Source organism: Acomys russatus, chromosome 26 (assembly GCF_903995435.1).
Source record: "Acomys russatus chromosome 26, mAcoRus1.1, whole genome shotgun sequence".
NCBI classification, from domain to species: domain Eukaryota; kingdom Metazoa; phylum Chordata; class Mammalia; order Rodentia; family Muridae; genus Acomys; species Acomys russatus.
Window position 1 is genome coordinate 14,326,461 of NC_067162.1, and position 16,913 is coordinate 14,343,373.

A 16,913-nucleotide genomic window follows, 5' to 3' on the forward strand; every position below is an offset into this window, starting at 1 on the left:
GGGCTTCTAGTTACTTACTGCTGAACATATTTTAGTTTCTCTTTAGTTCCTTGAGGGCATGGACAGCTTTTTGCTCTCTCCCTAGCAACCAGAACACTGCCCAGAAGGTAGTGGGCGCTCAATCATTGTTTAGAGACTGGAAGAGCTGAGAAAGGAACCAAGCGTATATGTAAAAAACGAAGTACGCTTGGACAGACTGCAGTTCCTCCCCGAGGCAAGAGGCGGCGCCATGGCTATATCAGCCTGCCTGCCTGCTATTCTTGGCCCTTCCAGGTGAATGTCTAACGCTAGGTTCCCGAAGGCGTTTGCTGAAATTAGCCAATAGAAAACTAGTTTAGTTAAGGGGTCTGGCAGAGATACCCAATAATCTCAGCGTTTCTGGAAAATGGGCGGTGCAAAGGGGAGGAGCTGAGGGGAGCGGTTAGAGGTGGGAGTTGGCGCTGCCAGCCGGGCGGGGACGGCGGGCTGCGATGCGGACCGGGCCGTGGCGGTGACCGGAGCTGCCGCCCGACATGAACTCGCTGGAGCAGGCGGAAGGTAGAGTGTGTCGCTCGCCGGGTCCCGAGGCAGATGGGAGTCGCGAGGGCGGCGTGACCGGGTGGCGGCGAGGGAGGGGCACGGGGCGCACAGCCGCCAGGAGTGCCGCATTCTCCCGGCTCGGGCTGGGGGGCCCTTTCTCATTGCCGAGCCTTTGCGTGCTGTAAGAGTGCAAATTCGTTCTCATTTTGTCTTGACAACCCCACGAGCCCGTAACCCTAATTTCCTCCTTGGCTTCCGGTAATTGCGGGGGTTTGGAAATGCTCTTGGCCTTCCAAAGTTTAAAAAAACAAAAACAAAACAACAACAACAAAAATACCCACTACTGTGGAAATAACACCCGACTTCATTCAGAGGTACGCCCTGTCACAGGGCAAGGCGTGGGCGCTGTGCTGCGGACCGGTCGATCACCGGCAACCCATGCTGAAGACAGCAGTATCTTTGAAGAGGCAGTATCTTTGCACAGCCCGTTATCTGTCTGCGGAAGTCTAGTAAACCCATACGACATAGCCATCAATTAATGATAAGAGCTAGGGCCTGAATCGGATAATTGCAGTCAAGTAGACCTCATGGATTTTGATGTTTCATGAGAAGTTCTTGCTTCCACAGAATTACAATTGAGCTGGATTTTGGTCCTTTTATTTGTAACTCCCCCAGTTTTTGCTTTTGGCTCTGCCTGAGGTTGCTGCTGGCCCTTCCACATAACCATCTTTCAAGCTTCTAAAAGTAGAACAACTGGTTTCCAGAAATTAGAAATACGGTTTAATGGTGTTTTTGTCATGTACTTAAAATTATCATTATAAGCAAACACTGCTTGTCATGTGTACTTTGATGGGTAAACCTGTAGCATTTATAGCTCTGAAATTTCATTTTAATATGCTCCAACTAGAAAGAGTAGGTCGGTAACTGAACTCTCTTTACCTAGATCTCAAGGCTTTCGAGAGAAGACTTACTGAATATATTCATTGCTTGCAACCTGCCACTGGACGTTGGAGAAGTAAGTTGCTGGGTACTTCCTATGGGAAACTGGCAGTTGATAACTTTATTCCTAAGTAGGAGCGACTCCCTTTCACTTCAGACTTCTGACTAATAAGTCCTTGTTTCACTACGCTGTACAATTGCTGTGTTTATCTGTTGGTAATGGATTACAAAGGAGTGTTTAAGGAAAGAAAATTATGGGCTGGCACAGTGGCCTCTGGTGCACGCAGCTCGAGCCTGTAGACTTGAGTTTCATCTGCAGAAGCCATTTAAAGGGGAGAGGAGAGAACGGATGCCACAAGGTTCTCCTCTGACTGTCACATCTGTGCCGCCCGGGCGTGCATACCTATACATGTTATGCAAATACACACAATAAATAATCTTTTTTTTGTTGTTGTTGTTTTTCGAGACAGGATTTCTCTGTGTAGCCTTGGCCATCCTGGACTCACTTTGTAGACCAGGCTGGCCTCGAACTCACAGCGATCCGCCTGCCTCTGCCTCCCGAGTGCTGGGATTATAGGCATGCGCTACATAAATAATCTTTTAAAGGAAAAGGAATTTGTAACTCGCTACCCCCAAAGCAAATTTATATGGTTGAATTTCTTTTGTTGTTGTTGTTGTTTTTTTGAGACAGGATTTTTTTGTGTAGCCTTGGCTGTCCAGGACTAACTTTGTAGGCCTCGAACTCACAGAGATCTGCCTGTCTCTATCTCCCAAGTAGTAGGATTACAGGCATGCGTTCCCACACCTGGCATTCCCCCCCCCCCCCCCCCCCCCCCCCCCCCCCCCCCCCCCCCCCCGGAGACAGGGTTTCTCTGTGTAGGCCAGGCTGACCTGGAACTCACTCTGTAGACCAGGCTGGTTCTGAACTCACAGGGATCTGCCTGTCTCTACTTCGTAAGTGCTGGGGTTAAAGGTGGGCACCAGCACTGCGCAGCCTGAAAATACATGTATATATTTAGAATTTAAGTGTATGAGTATTTTGTCTACATGTACATATATGCACGCCTGGTACCTGTGGAGTCCAGAAGAGGGTGTCATATCTCTTTATAGAGGGTTGTAGGTTGTCATGTGGGTGCTGGGAATTGAACCCAGGACTTCTGGAAGAGCAGCCAGTGTTCTTAACTGCTGAGCCATCTCTCCAGCCTCAAGAGATAAATATTTTTTGTTAAATGTTACAACTTTGATTAAAAACATACAATAAAAATGTTAATAGCCCGTGAGCTCCAGGTTCCGTGAGATACTCTGTCCCATGAAATAAGTTACAGTTGATTTCTGGCCTCCACGTACACATGCACAGTATGCAGACATATATGAACATGTGCACATACACATAACAAACTCCCTAACAAAACGCTATTTGCCTACAAGCTATTCAAATACATTTTTGTTAAGAAAAATCCTACTTTGGAGCCGGGCATGGTGGTGCATGCCTTTAATCCCTGCACTTGGGAGGAGAGGCAGGCAGATCCCTGAGTTCGAGGCCAACTTGGTTTACAAAGCAAGTCCAGGACAGCCAAGATAACATAGAGAAACCCTGTCTCGTAAAAAACAAAACAAAACAAAAAAGAAAAGAAAAATCCTCTTTTGGAGCTGGAGAGGTGGGAGATGATTCAGAGTGCATACTGATCTTTAGAGGACACAGGTTCCGTTCCCAGCACTCATGTCAGCCCCCTGTAACTCCAGCTCTCGGGGATCTGATGCCCTCTTAGAGTCTGCAGACATGTATACAAACCCATATGAACACACTCACACACACAAGCACACATAGTTTAAAATAATAATTCTTTTTTTTTTTTTTTTTTGGTTTTGTTTTTCGAGACAAGGTTTCTCTGTGTAGCCTTGGCCATCCTGGACTTACTTTGTAGACCAGGCTGAAAATAATAATTCTTAAAAAAAAAAAAAAAAAAAAGACAAATATGAGCCAGGTGCTGTAGAGCATGAAAAAGAACAAAGAAAAATAGTTTGACTTGAGGAGATGGCTCAGTGGTAAAGCATATGCTTAGCGTACACAAAGCTCTTGCTTTAAAAAGCTGTCAATTGTATGTATAGAGGTTATGACCCAGGACTGGAGAGGTGGCTCAGCAGTAAGAGTGCCTTCTGTTCTTGCAGAGGCCTAGGCTTGATTTCCAGTACCATATGGTACACAGTTTTCTGACCTCTGCAGGCCCTGCAGACATACAGTGTACATGCATACACCTGGGTACATACACATAAAGTTACACATGCATTTTTAAAACAAAAGTGTGACATTTCCCTTAGTTGTTTTTAAAAAAATTATATTACATGTGTTTATTGTGCGCGTGTGTGCAGGTTCACTCACATGCCACAACAGCATGTTGACATGTTGCCTACGTCAGAGGACAGTTGTGGGAATCAATTCTCTCCATTCTCCATGTGGGTCCTGGGACTCAGGCTGATGGGAGGCTTGCACTGTTAGCGGATGAGCCATTACCTCCTTAGCTGATTGTAAATGCAGCGTAGTGGTGTGCTTTGAAGCCTGACCCAGGAGAGAATCTCCTTTCTTATTCCTAACTATTATGAAGGCTGCAAAGTATGATTTCAATGATTTCTATTTACTGCCCCAAAGAAGGGGCAGAGTGGAAAATGTGAGCAAATACGAAAGTATTGAGCTAGGCAAGAGAGTGCTTTGCGGGGCTGGGGATTTAGCTCAGAGGTAGAGCGCTTGTCTAGCAAGTGCAAGGCGCTGGGTTTGGTCCTCAGCTCTGGGGGTGGGGGGGGAGATGAAAAAAAAGAGAGAGTACTTTGCTCATCTGTATTGACACAAGTTGTCTTTTTCCCGCCTGCCTTCAGCCCTTATCGTTTGAGTATGGGCTCTCACTGTCTTGTTCAGGGTGGCCTCCACAAACCAGGCTCAAATGGTCCTCCCGCCTCTGCTTCCCCAGTTGTTGGGCCCACAGATGTGGTATGCTCTTAGGAAGCTGCACTGCTGAGGTTTAATTCCTGTCTAGACATACAATCAGGACAGAAGCTATTTTTCAGTGTTGGGCTAAGACCCAGGGTCTTACATTTGCTAGACATGCTGTCTGTGTCTGAACCACACAGACAGCCCAAAGAAAATGGTTTCGTTTCATTGTTTGGTTTGGTTTTTGAGTTTTCTGAGACAGGGTTTCACTGTGTAGCCCTGGCTGTTCTGGAACTCTCTTTGTAGACCAGGCTGGCCTCGAACTCAGAAATAGATCCACCTGCCTCTGCCTCCCAAGTGCACCACCACTGCCTGGTCATGAACATGGTTTTAAAATTTTTTTGTTAGTTTATTTTATATTTTTATTATTTTATGTGTATGAGTGTTTTGGCGGTATGAACATCTGTGTACCACATGTGTGACTGGTGTCTGAGGAGGTGGTGAGCCTCCATGTGGGTGCTGGAAATCAAATCTAAGTCCTTTATTAGAAATGTTCTTAACCACTGAGCCAACTCTCCAGCCTCAATTTTTTTTTTAGATTTTACTTTTATCTTAATGTATATGAGCATTTTGCCATTATGTGTGTGCACCATGTGCATGCCTAGTACCCAAGGAGGGCTGTTGGGCCTCCAAGAACTAGAGTTGAGGACAGTGGTGAGCCACTGTGCACTGAGAACTGAACCCAGGTCCTCTACAAAAGCAGCGTGTGCTCTTACCTACTGAACCTCCCAGCCCTACAAAGACATGTTTTATTTCAACATTTGGCTCAGGCTGCAGGACCCAAAGAGCACTACTGCACTTAGGGGATGGGACTTTTAAATTCTTTTTTTTTTTTTTTTTTTTTTTTTCAAGACAGGGTTTCTCTGTATAGCTGTGGCTGTCCTGGACTCCCTTTGTAAACCAGGCTGGCCCCGAACTCACTGTGATCCACCTACCTCTGCCTCCCGAGTGCTGGGTTAATTGATTTTTTAAAAAAAGATTTATTTTATGTTTATGAGTGTTCTGTCTTCATGCACACTAGAAGAAGGACTGAGATTCTATTATAGGTGGTTGTGAGCCACCATGTGGTTGCTGGGAATTGAGCTCAGGGCCTGGAAGAGCAGTCAGTGCTCTTAACCACTGAGCCACCTCTCCAACCTTAAATGCTTTTTATTAGCTGTCTTTGTGAAGCTGTTAACCATATTCTGGAAGTCTTGGTTGGTCAGATTCCTAAGTAGTGATTTTCTTGCTCTTGTTTACAGAGAAGTTGGTCCCAAACCTTTGCTAGAAACTCCTTTAAATGTGTGTAGTGCTGCTCTGTCTTTTAAGACATCGTGTGGTGAGCACACTTTACTTTCCATCTGCTTCATGTGAGTGCCATCAGCTTGGCTAATGTACCAATCAAACAAACGCATGTATATGAGAGCCTTTCTAATATTTTGGTTTTGGTTTATATCATCTTTTATAAAGTACCTATGTAATATATTTTTAGGAATACACAATAAGGAGTTGAGTTTAATTTGTTCTTTGCTCAGAAGATAATTTTGATTCTATTACTAAATACCTTAAATGATCTATTACCGCTATCACTAAGAATCCCAAACGATTAAGATTTTACTATGTTTCTGTTCTCTGAAACTTGGTTTTTCCATTTGTAAAACTATGAATCGTAACTGACATAAAAGCACTGTCTTCGTCTCCAGACCGTTAGCTAGGTCCTGGTTTCCATCTGTTCTTTTTTACTAATACATTTATTCTTCAGTTTATTTATCATCTATTTAGATCACCATGTTGGCGGCAACCTGGCAAGATAGTGATTGTCTGATTACCTGAGTTCAGCCCACAGGAGCCATGTGGGGAGAGAACCAGCCCCACAGGTATCTCTGACCTCCATGTGTGCACCATGGCACACACATGTGCATGCATGCATACACACACACACACACACACACACACACACACACACACACACACACACACAGAGGAAGAAAAGCTTAGTGGGAAAAACTAAACCCTTTTCTGGATTCTACTAGTCCTTCATGTCCTTGTTTAAGTCCCTTGAAAAACCAGTACTAGTGGGTGTGCTCCACAGTGACTGCACAGTCATCAGCACTGACCTTTGTTAACTCAGCAGCAGGCGTCTGCTCATTAGAACTCCCAGGACTGCAGTGTGGCTCAGAAAGGGGCCTTTGTTTGTGTGTTTACATTAGAAAATGGGAGGATTTTCTTCTCCAGTTTGAGTTTACAAGTTCGGCAAAACAAAAACGCAATGAAAGTTCTATAACATGGAGTTTTATGTTGAAATTTTGCCATCTGACCTCTTGGTTTTAATTTAATTGATCTTCATTCTCATGATTTGAGAGGCAGGAAGTTGCCATCATTCTCAGTGCCCAGGGTTCAGGATGCTGAAAAGAGCCCCTCAGTTGGGGAAGGCTGACTCTTGAGCGCTTTGTTTGGTCAAGTGTTGGTTCTTTGGCTGTGTCTCTTAGGCACTGACGGAAGTAGTGTCAAAACGTGAAGGGATGAAGGGTGTGTTTGCTTACTAATTTTGTGTTTATTTTTCACCAGTGCTTCTTATAGTGGTGTCTGTCTGTACAGCTACTGGTGCCTGGAACTGGCTAATAGATCCTGAGACACAAAAGGTAGAGATTTTGTTTTACAATTTTTAGCACATTAATGTAGTGATGCTAATTGTGAAATACGTGCTGAGCTGCTTGTACTGCTAATGATGTTAACCCTTCTATTAGCAACATGTTCTGTAATCATTTGCTTAAGGAGCGCTCTAGCTGGCTACTGTAAGTCAATCATCTTTCTAAGGGAAAGAATCTGGGAAATCTTATTCTGTTTGTTCTTTCTTAATTCACTTTTTGAATTTTTCTATTTCCATATAAATATTCTTTTCCTTTTGTTTTATCTTAGTGTCATTAGTGCCAACTTTTAAAAATTGTAATTCAGTGAGTTAACTGTTAATACTTTAATTCATCTCATAAAGCATTTGAGATGGCTTGCTAAAAAAAGAAAAAAGAAAGACAAATATAACTGATAAACACTGATAAACTGCTAAGTATTAGACCAGGTAGCCAAGAGCAGGAAGGACGCCACATAGCTCAGCGAAGTTGACAGAATTGAGTTATAAATTGATCTCTAAGTGATCTGATCTGCAAAGTCACAGTTGATTCTTGTGTGTTTTCGTTGTCACTGAAAAGAACAAGTGCTAGCCTCTTGAGTTATAAAAACTTCCTTTCGCTGCCTGACTCCTGCCGTGCTTCTTGCCTGGAGTTTAATATAGGCAACAGCGAGAGGTCTCCCACTGGGCACTGTGCAGGAGCTTCCCTGTACCAAATGCAATATCGAGTTTCATAATGTTAGCTCTTGAAGGATTATTTGATGAAAGCTGATAAAATGTTTCTGAAGTTTCTACCTTCTCCTAGTGCCTTAATTTCAAACTCAATCTTTTTTTTTTATTAGAAAACCTACAGTCTTGGGTTTTTCTTTTTCCTTTTTTTCTCCCCTTTTTTCTTTTTCTTCAAGACAGGGTCTCACTGTGTTTCCCTAGCTGTCCTGGAACTAGGTGTGTAGACCCAAGCTAGCCTCAAACTCACAGAGCCCTACCTGCCTCTGCCTCCACCTCCCAAATGTTGCCATCAGAGGTGCATGCTGCTGCTTTTTAAGTTATACAGAAGAGGAAGCCTAATAATAAGGCTTTTGGCATCAATCAAGCAGGGAGGGTTATCCTGTAGCCTCTTTGACTCTCCTGTGGCAGTGGATAGAAAAGGACAGGAAGCAGGGGAGTGGCTGTTGGAGTTCTGTGTTACTGGAGGGGCCTTTCTAGCAGACAGGAAATTCCTGTGAGTTCATTTATAAAACTGATCTGAAGGCTGCACTTGGTACTCATCTGTAGGGGAAGGGTGGAAGGAGGCTGGCAAGAAGATTGAAAAAGTTCTATCTTGGGAAATGAGTCTACTTCTAATTGAGAAAAATATAAGCTGATTTCAGCTAGTTGAGATCTTAATAAAATGAAGAATTAAATATAATAGGAAATAGGCCCAAAACTATGTAGTTAATATAATTTTCTAAATTGCATGAGAAGATAGCTATTAGCCTTAGGGCTGGCTCTTTACTTCAGTATTTAATAACCCCAAACGTGATGAGAGTTCTAAGCAGCAATTGTGTCTGAAGCAGGAGGTGCGAATACAAAAGCCAGGGAGGGAAGGATATTGCAAACTCCTCAAAGAAGGAAATGAAACTGCAGTTTAGATGTCATTGATTGTTGCCATGGAGGAAAGGAGCCTGAAAGGACTGACCCAATCAAACGTACAGCCAGGTGTGGTGGTGCAGCACTGTAATCTTAGCATCATGGGGCGGGGGGGGGGGGGGGGGGGGGGGGGGGGGGGGGCGACCAGCCTGGGCTGCATGGTGAGACATTGTTGCTAAATAATAAGGGAAAACAAAGCAAATAACTTTGAGAATGTAAAGTATTGGGGCAGAAGGGTAGCTTAGTGGCTGGCTCAGTGTAGGCAGGACCTGAGTTTATCTCAACTCCTAGGGTCATGTGGAAGCCAGATGGTGGTTGGTGCCTGTTGCCCTAGCGCTAGGGGATTCTGGGGATGGCTGCTCAGCAGGCCTAGCCACATCAGTGAGCTCCAGGTTCAGTGAGAGACTTTGTCTTAAAAATAAGGTGAGGGTGATGGAGGAGGAGTTCTGTGTCAGCCTGTGGCCTCCACTCACAAGCAAGTGCATACATAGGTCTGTATATGCTAACATTGTATAGACACATAGCCATTTTGTAGAAATCAAACCTCAGATTTTCAGCCAGGCATGGTGGCACACACCTTTAATCCCAACACTCCGGAGGCAGAGGCAGGTGGGTCTCTGAACTTGAAGCCAGCCTAGTTTACAGAGTGAGTTACAGGACAGTCAGGGATATACAGAGGAACTCTGTCAAACAAAACGAAACGAAACAGAAAAAATTCCTCAGATTTTCTTAAATTACACTTATCTGTTTAGTGTGTGTGTGTGTGTGTGTGTGTGTGTGTAGCTCTCTCTCAAGCCATGAGAGGTGTGTTTCCCTGGAGTGTTTCTTCTATGTGGTTACCTGTCCGGTTGCTTTCTTTCTCTAGACACTCCATGCTTATCTCTTTTTTCTTGGTTATGTTCTGTTTCCCAGCCTTCTGCCTTTTCTACCCGCTCTTATTCCCAGCATGGATCCTGGTGGACTCTTGCCCTTCTACATAGTCTTTTTTTTTTCTTTTTTTAGTTTTCGAGACAGGGTTTCTCTGTGTAGCCTTGGCTGTCCTGGACTTGCTTTGTAGACCAGGCTGGCCTTGAACTCACAGCGATCCGCTTGCCTCTGCCTCCCGAGTGCTGGGATTAAAGGCGTGTGCCACCACGCCTGGCCCAAATTTTATATTTTTTATTTCTTATTTTTTATTCAAGTAGCTTCAAAAACAGCTTTTTAAAAAGATTTATTTATTAATACATATACAGTTCTCTACCTTCAGGCCAGAAGAGGGCATTAGATCACATTATAGATGGTTGTGAGCCATCATGTGGTTGCTGAGAATTGAACTCAGGACCTCTGGAAGAGCAGGCAGTGGTCTTAACCTCTGAGCCATCTCTCCAGCTCCCCCCCCCCCCCCCCCCCGCAAAAAAACCCAGCCTTTTTTTTCAAATAAACTTCATTTATTTATTTCAAGCAAAGGTGAAGGAGGTTCTTGTAGAAATTAAGCCAACAAGGAAAGTAGCATATGTGTGGAGGCAAGGAGATGAAGATTACTGTGGGACCAGGCCATGAATGGCTGAGTTGGCTAAGTTCTCTTAAGGAAGCTTTGTTGGTTGGTTTCAATTTTTTGAGACATTAAAGTCTCATTATGCAGCTATTCCAGAACTCCATATGTAGACCAGGCTGGCCTTGAACTCACAGAGATCCACCTTCCTCTATTAGTGTTGAAATTAAAGGTGTGTACCACTACACACGCCTTGAGGAAGCTTTTTGATGGGGAGGCAACTAAATCAGAATTAACCCATGTTTTCATTGAGCCTAAAGGCTTTAATCCCACAGAGGCAGGCAGATCTCTGAGTTCAAGGCCAGAAGTCTGGTCTACAGAAGTGAGTTCCAGGGCAGCCAGGGCTGTAGAGAGACAGAGACTAATAGACTAAAGGCTTCTTCTTTATTCTTTGCACAGAGAGTTCAGGATTTTTGATGGGGTGGTTTTCTGATTATAGGAATGAATTTGAAATGGTTTAGTGTTTAGTGTGGATGATATATATTGCTGTTATCTTCTCATACAAAGAAAATAAAGTGTATGTTCTATTTTCACAGCACAACAATAAAGAGAACTAGAGTTCTTAGAAGTCTTCCTACCCTTATAGTTTAGGTGATAGGACATTAAAAATACATGTAAGGAGGGAGGTAGGAATCAGTATCCTAAATTTTTATATCTCACATTTTCTTTTGCAGGTGTCCTTCTTCACGTCGTTATGGAATCATCCGTTTTTCACTATTAGCTGTATAACTCTAATAGGCTTGTTCTTTGCTGGAATACACAAAAGAGTAGTCGCACCATCAATGTATCCTTTACCACTGAGGTGAATTTTGTTCTCAGAGCTAAGCTACAGAACCTTCCCTGGCACCCAAGTGGTTTAGATGATGTGTTGATCCCATTCTATCACTGTGACACAAATCTCTGAGAAGATGTGTCTTGGTTCATGGTTTTAGAGTTTCAGCCATGATTGGCTAGCACCATTGTGTTTTGGCCATGTTAAGGCAGCACAGCATGGCAAGGAACATGGGTTAAAACAGCCACTCACCTCACGGTGGCAGAAGACAGAAAAAGGGTCCAGGAACAAGATATGCCTGTCAAAGTCGCCCCATGAGTGACTTGCATCCTCTGACTAGGCCCCAGCCCCCTTGGCTATGAGTGCATCTGTGGTTCAATCCATTGATGAAGTCTGACCCTTTGTTACTCAGTTATCTCAACATGCTAAAGGCTGAGGACCAAGCCTTCAACACATGAGCCTTTTGGGACATTTCATATCTAAACCATAACAGAAGTTTGACTGCATTGTGAATTTTCCCTTGACCACAGTGATTCAGTATAGCTGCACGATGTCGAACGGTATTAGCAGAATACAATATGTCTTGTGATGATGTAAGTATACTTTCATTAGAATACACCTGTGGCCTGGTATGATTGCTGACAGCTATATGTCTGTCCTTGGGAGGCAAGGGGATTACTTCAAGTTGAAGGCAACCCTGATCTACATAGTGAGACCCCCTTTCAAAATAACAAAAATGGGAGGGAGTACTGACATGTTTAGTTTTAGGAAAACAGACCTTTGGGTCATTTGAGTCAGGCATGGTGGCTCAGCCCTGTAATCTCAGTACTAAGGAGCGGAGGAACAGAATCAAGAGTGTGAAGCCAGAGCCTGGGGTGTGGCCTCCAGCACCACATGAAATCAGGCATGATGGTGAACCTGTGACCCCGGCACTTGGGAGGCAGAAGCAGGAAGATCAACGTTCAAGGCTCTTCTTAGCAATATACAAATTTGAGGTTAGCTTAATGATAAAAATACTGTCTGAAAAAACAAAACAAAACAGGAAAGGGGTTAAGACCAACTTGGCTCCATAGTAATACCCTGTGTGAACAAGACTATACCTGAAATCTTTTAGCCAGTCTCGTTGGGACACACTTTTAGCCATAGCACTCAAGAAGCAGAGACAAGCCTGGCTTATATAGAAAGTTCCAGGAACAAGATATGCTTTTCTTTCTTTTTTCTTTTTTTTTGGTTTTTTGAGACAGGGTTTCTCTGTGTAGCCTTGGCCATCCTGGACTCACTTTGTAGACCAGGCTGGCCTCGAACTCACAGCGATCCGCCTGCCTCTGCCTCCTGAGTGCTGGGATTAAAGGCGTGCGCCACCATGCCCGGTTTAAGATATGCTTTTCTTAGTCACCCACTGGGTGACCTGCATCCTCTGACTAGCTCCGCACTCCACCCCCTTTAGCTATGAGTGCATCTGTGGTTCAATCTATTGATGAAGTCTGACCCTTTGTTACTCAGTTACCTCAACATGCCAATGGCTGGGGACCAAGCCTTCAACACATGAGCCTTTTGGGGCAACAGGGCTACAGTCAGTGGTGCCAAACAAAGTAGTTTGGTTGAAAATTTAATCGTTTGTTTGTTTGTTTGTTTGTTTTTGAAGGCAGGGTCTCTCTGTGTACCCCTGGCCATCCTGGACTCACTCTGTAGACCAAGATGGCTTTGAACTCACAGAGATCCACCTGCCTCCCAAGTGCTGGGATTACAGGCATGCACCACCATGCCTGCCTAAAAACTTAGTCTATTTTATTTTTACTTTATTTTTTTAAATTTTGGGTCTGAGTTTGAGTTGTAGCTTAGGCTAGCCTGGAATTTACTATGTTATCCGAGCTGGTCTCAAACCTGCACATCTCATGCCTTAGCTTCCCGATTGGTCATGTTTTGCACTTTGTAATGTATTCTTAGTACCTTCTAGTAAAGGAACATGTGGATCCAACATTGGGATTTAAGAGCCACTAATTATTGGCCATTTTATGCAAAGTCCCAGGCCTATTTCCCCACCTGAGTTATCTTAGTTGAAATCTTCCGTTATGTCTAGTTGTGTATGGGTGCATTGTAGTTTAACCTCCTATTTGACATATACTTCTTTTTCCCATCTTTCAAACCATGTGTTGTTTGTTTCCCACGGGAATTAAATGCACTGTGGTAGACGCTGCTCTGTGTGATTTTATTACCTAAGCTTTTAGAACTTCACATTGTACCTGGTGCGTAGTAGGCACCCAAATGATAGTTTGCTAACACATACGTGTAAATCCTTCGACCCGAATCTAGTTTCCTTCAGATAAACCCTTAGGAAGAAAAGTTGAGATTTTCAGGTGTGTACTTTATTATTACTGTTACAACTTAGTTTTATACATGTGGCTCAGCTGAGCTGTGGTGGCTCATGCCTAATCCTGGCACTCAGGAGGCAGAGGCAGGTGGATCTCTCTTGAGTTCGAGGCCAGCCTGGTCTACAGAGTGAGTCCACAGAGAAACCTTGTGTCAGAAAACAAAAAACTGGGCTAGAGAGATGGCTCAGCAGTTAAGAACACTGGCTGTCCTTCTGGAGTTCCTGAGTTCAATTCCCAGCAACCACATGGTAGCTCATGACCCTATAAAGGGATCTGATGCCCCCTTCTGGTATATAGGTGTACATGCAGACAGAGCACTCCTACATTTATAAACAAACAAACAAAAACCAAACCAAACAAAAGTTCTTAGAATATTCTGACTGACCACCAGCACTATATGAGTATTCAGTACCCTGACTGTTCGTTTACTATTTTGTTAAGAATTATTTCTCAATTCGAAGCCAGCCTGGTCTATAAAGCAAGTCCAGGACAGCCAAGACTACACAGAGAAACCCTATCTTGAAAAAAATAAAACAAGAATTATTTCTCCTTATTTTTAATTTTATGTGCATTGGTGTTTTGCCTGCATATATGTCTGTGTGAGGCTGTTGGATCCTTTGGAACTGGAGTTACAGACAGTTGTGAGCTGCCATGTAGGTGCCAGGAATTGAACCCACATCTTAACCACTGAGCTATCTTTCTAGCCCCCAGGATTTATTTTTATGTGTATACATATTTTGCCTGTATATATGTCTGTGCATCATGTTTGTACCTGCTGTCTTTGGAGACTAGCAGATGATGTCAGGACTCCTAGAACTAGAGTTGACTCTTTTTCTCTTTTTCTTCTTTCTTTCTTTCTTTCTTTCTTTCTTTCTTTCTTTCTTTCTTTCTGGTTTTTAACCTTGGGAAATAAACTTTATGTGGAAAGAAGCATTTTATCCAAATAATTTTATGTACTATAAACTTTAGTCTACTAAGCCATATAAATCCCAATACTTGGGAAGCAGAGCCAAGTGGAATTCTGTAAGTTTGAGGCCAATCTGGTCTACATAGTGAGCTCCAGGTCAGCTAAGGCTATATAGTGAAACCCTATCCCCAAAAAACAAAGGAACAAAAATACAACAAATCTGTAAGAGTTGCAGTTCCCAGTCAGTGTATTTTTTTCTTGTATGTGCCCCATCCCACCCTTCCTTTTGTATTTTCCTCAACATTCCCTGTTTCTTATAAGACATCTTAACTTAAACTAGTTTCAGTTTCTCAGCTGTATACAGCTGGGGGCAACCTAACTGGACAATGCCACCATAAAGCAGACAACCATAACATCAGGACAAAGTGTGGATGCACCTGGGCCAGTGGTGTGCTCCTTGACTCCAACACTTGAGAGGCAGGTCACAGGGGTCATTGGTCTCCTTCCACACTTGGGCCCTGGGGACAGAACTGTCAGGCTTGCCAGCAGGAACCTTGTCCCACTGAGCCATCTTACTGGCCCAGGAAATGCCCTCTTTTAAAGAAAGGCTTTTACATTGTCCATTTATTGTTGGATTGACAGTGTGTATGTGCCCAAGGGAAAGAATGACTTGTAGTAGTTAGGTCTCTGCTTCTGTCATTGGTTCTGCGGGCTGACCTCAGGCCACCAAGCTTGGCAGCAAGTGCCCTTCCCAGATAAACCATGCTCCTCAAATGCCCTTTAACTTTGTAAATAGCTGGCGGTATTTTACATAGAACTGTGAGCCAGGCACAGTGACGCATGCCTGTAATCCCAGCATAGGGGAGGCAGAGGCAGGGAGAGCTCTTGAGTTCGAGGCCAGCCTGGTCTACAAAGGGAGTCCAGGACAGCCAAGGCTATACAGAGAAATCCTGTCTCAAAAAAACCTATGTAAGTAAGTAAATAAATAGAGCTGTGAATTGACTTTTTTCTTTTTTCTTTTCTACAGACAGGAAAACTAATTTTGAAACCTAGACCTCACGTTCAATGACAGTCTGCACTATTAGGGAATTTAAACCAGTCTTTCTTTAAATAAGTGATACAGCAAAACGCCATAAAGGATTCCTTTTGGAGTTGGATATGTGACGGTTTAGCAACAACGGACAAGAAGCGTGCAATATTTGCCCAGATGCTCTCGATGATGCGGACTGAGCTCTCAGCGCCTCAGTACCTTTGATTACCTGTGTTCAGTATTAGTGTCACTTTAGCACTTCAGCTCCTGCACAGAACTCTGCAGATGAAGTCTGTGCATATGTTACTAAGTTAAACTTAGAAACCAAACCTCATTCAGTTTTTATAATGTATTTTTGCAAACTACTGTAAATAGCAAATCAATGCCAATGTTAAACCAAGAGGAAAATGTTTGGACTTTGTTCTCCTGCACCAGTATTTCAGGAACCATCTGCTTGACATCTCCACCACTCCTTAAAGCTGGCTACGCCGTGTGCCTTTCATTCTCAACGCCTCTTTCCATCGTGCTGCAGGAAAACACCAGATTCCACTTCGACTGAGCAAATCTCATCTCCATTATGTTGAAAAATTTATAGATGTTTTGACGATTTTTGTTAAACCCAATACTGGGTTCTGCCAACTATTGTTATATTTTTCAGTAAATTGTTTCATTTAACACTAAATTACTTTTATAAAAAAAGAATTTTAAAAACCCCTAAGTCTTCTGAATGTATAAGTTAAATTACGTATCGTCTGGGAATTTGACAGTCCTTATTTTAGGTGACTGGATTTTACGCTGTGGTAGACTGTACACTAGTACAGTCCTGGTGTAGCTGATGGGCCCAGTCCATCAATAGTACCCGGAACCACACCACAAACCAGAGCCTGCAGTTGTCACTGCTGGAAAGTGTTGATGGCATACTGTGTATGCGCAGCAGCCACGTGTACTACAGCAGCCCTTAAAATGAAACTATTGGGATTGCTGTAAATACATAGAGTACTCAAGGTGCCTTTTACTGTTTATTAGAAGATTTTGAAAAGGTTAAATTATTTCAAGAGGAATATTTTAAATTTCATCTAACATTAAACTCAATTTGAATAATAGGACAAAAATGTTTAACAAAGCTGCCATTTAATTTACGTGTTCATCTTGACTTTCCTGTGTATAAAATTGCATTCTCTGAATTGCAGCAATAAAACCCTCGGCTTCTGAGAACTCTCTAAGAGGGTATTCTGTATGTTCTGCATTGTTTCATTTTCTGTAAATTTTGTAGGTAAATATGTGCATAAAAATAAATACTTTATATATAACTAATTATTAGATTTTTTCTTTGGTTTATTGTATCTACAACTAGAAAAAAATGTAAACATTTTATGTATCAGATACGAGCTAATTCCAAATTAGGTATTTTACTTAAGTTTTTTCTTTGTGTGTGTGTGTATGAGAGGTCTGCCTTCATGTACGTCTGTGCATCCCTTGTATGTCTAGTGCCTGTGCAAGTAGGAAAGGGGTATCAGATCCCCCTGGAATTAGAGTTACAGATAGTTGTGGCCACCATGTGGGAGTCAGGAATTAAACCTCAAACCTCTGAAAGAATACCCAGTGCTCGCCGGGTGTGGTGTCACA

The 16,913-nt window shown here is 43.1% G+C and overlaps 1 protein-coding gene across 1 annotated transcript; it reads left to right on the forward strand.

Moving 5' to 3' along the window:
• The first annotated feature begins 415 nt into the window (after window positions 1-415).
• On the forward strand, window positions 416-16,462 carry Cnep1r1 (CTD nuclear envelope phosphatase 1 regulatory subunit 1). Its single transcript, XM_051168714.1, has 6 exons — window positions 416-537; window positions 1,463-1,534; window positions 6,989-7,062; window positions 10,881-10,990; window positions 11,517-11,571; window positions 15,285-16,462. The coding sequence occupies exons 1-6, from the start codon at window positions 513-515 to the stop codon at window positions 15,324-15,326; spliced, it is 378 nt and encodes a 125-aa protein (XP_051024671.1). The 5' UTR covers window positions 416-512; the 3' UTR covers window positions 15,327-16,462.
• The last annotated feature ends 451 nt before the right edge of the window (window positions 16,463-16,913 follow it).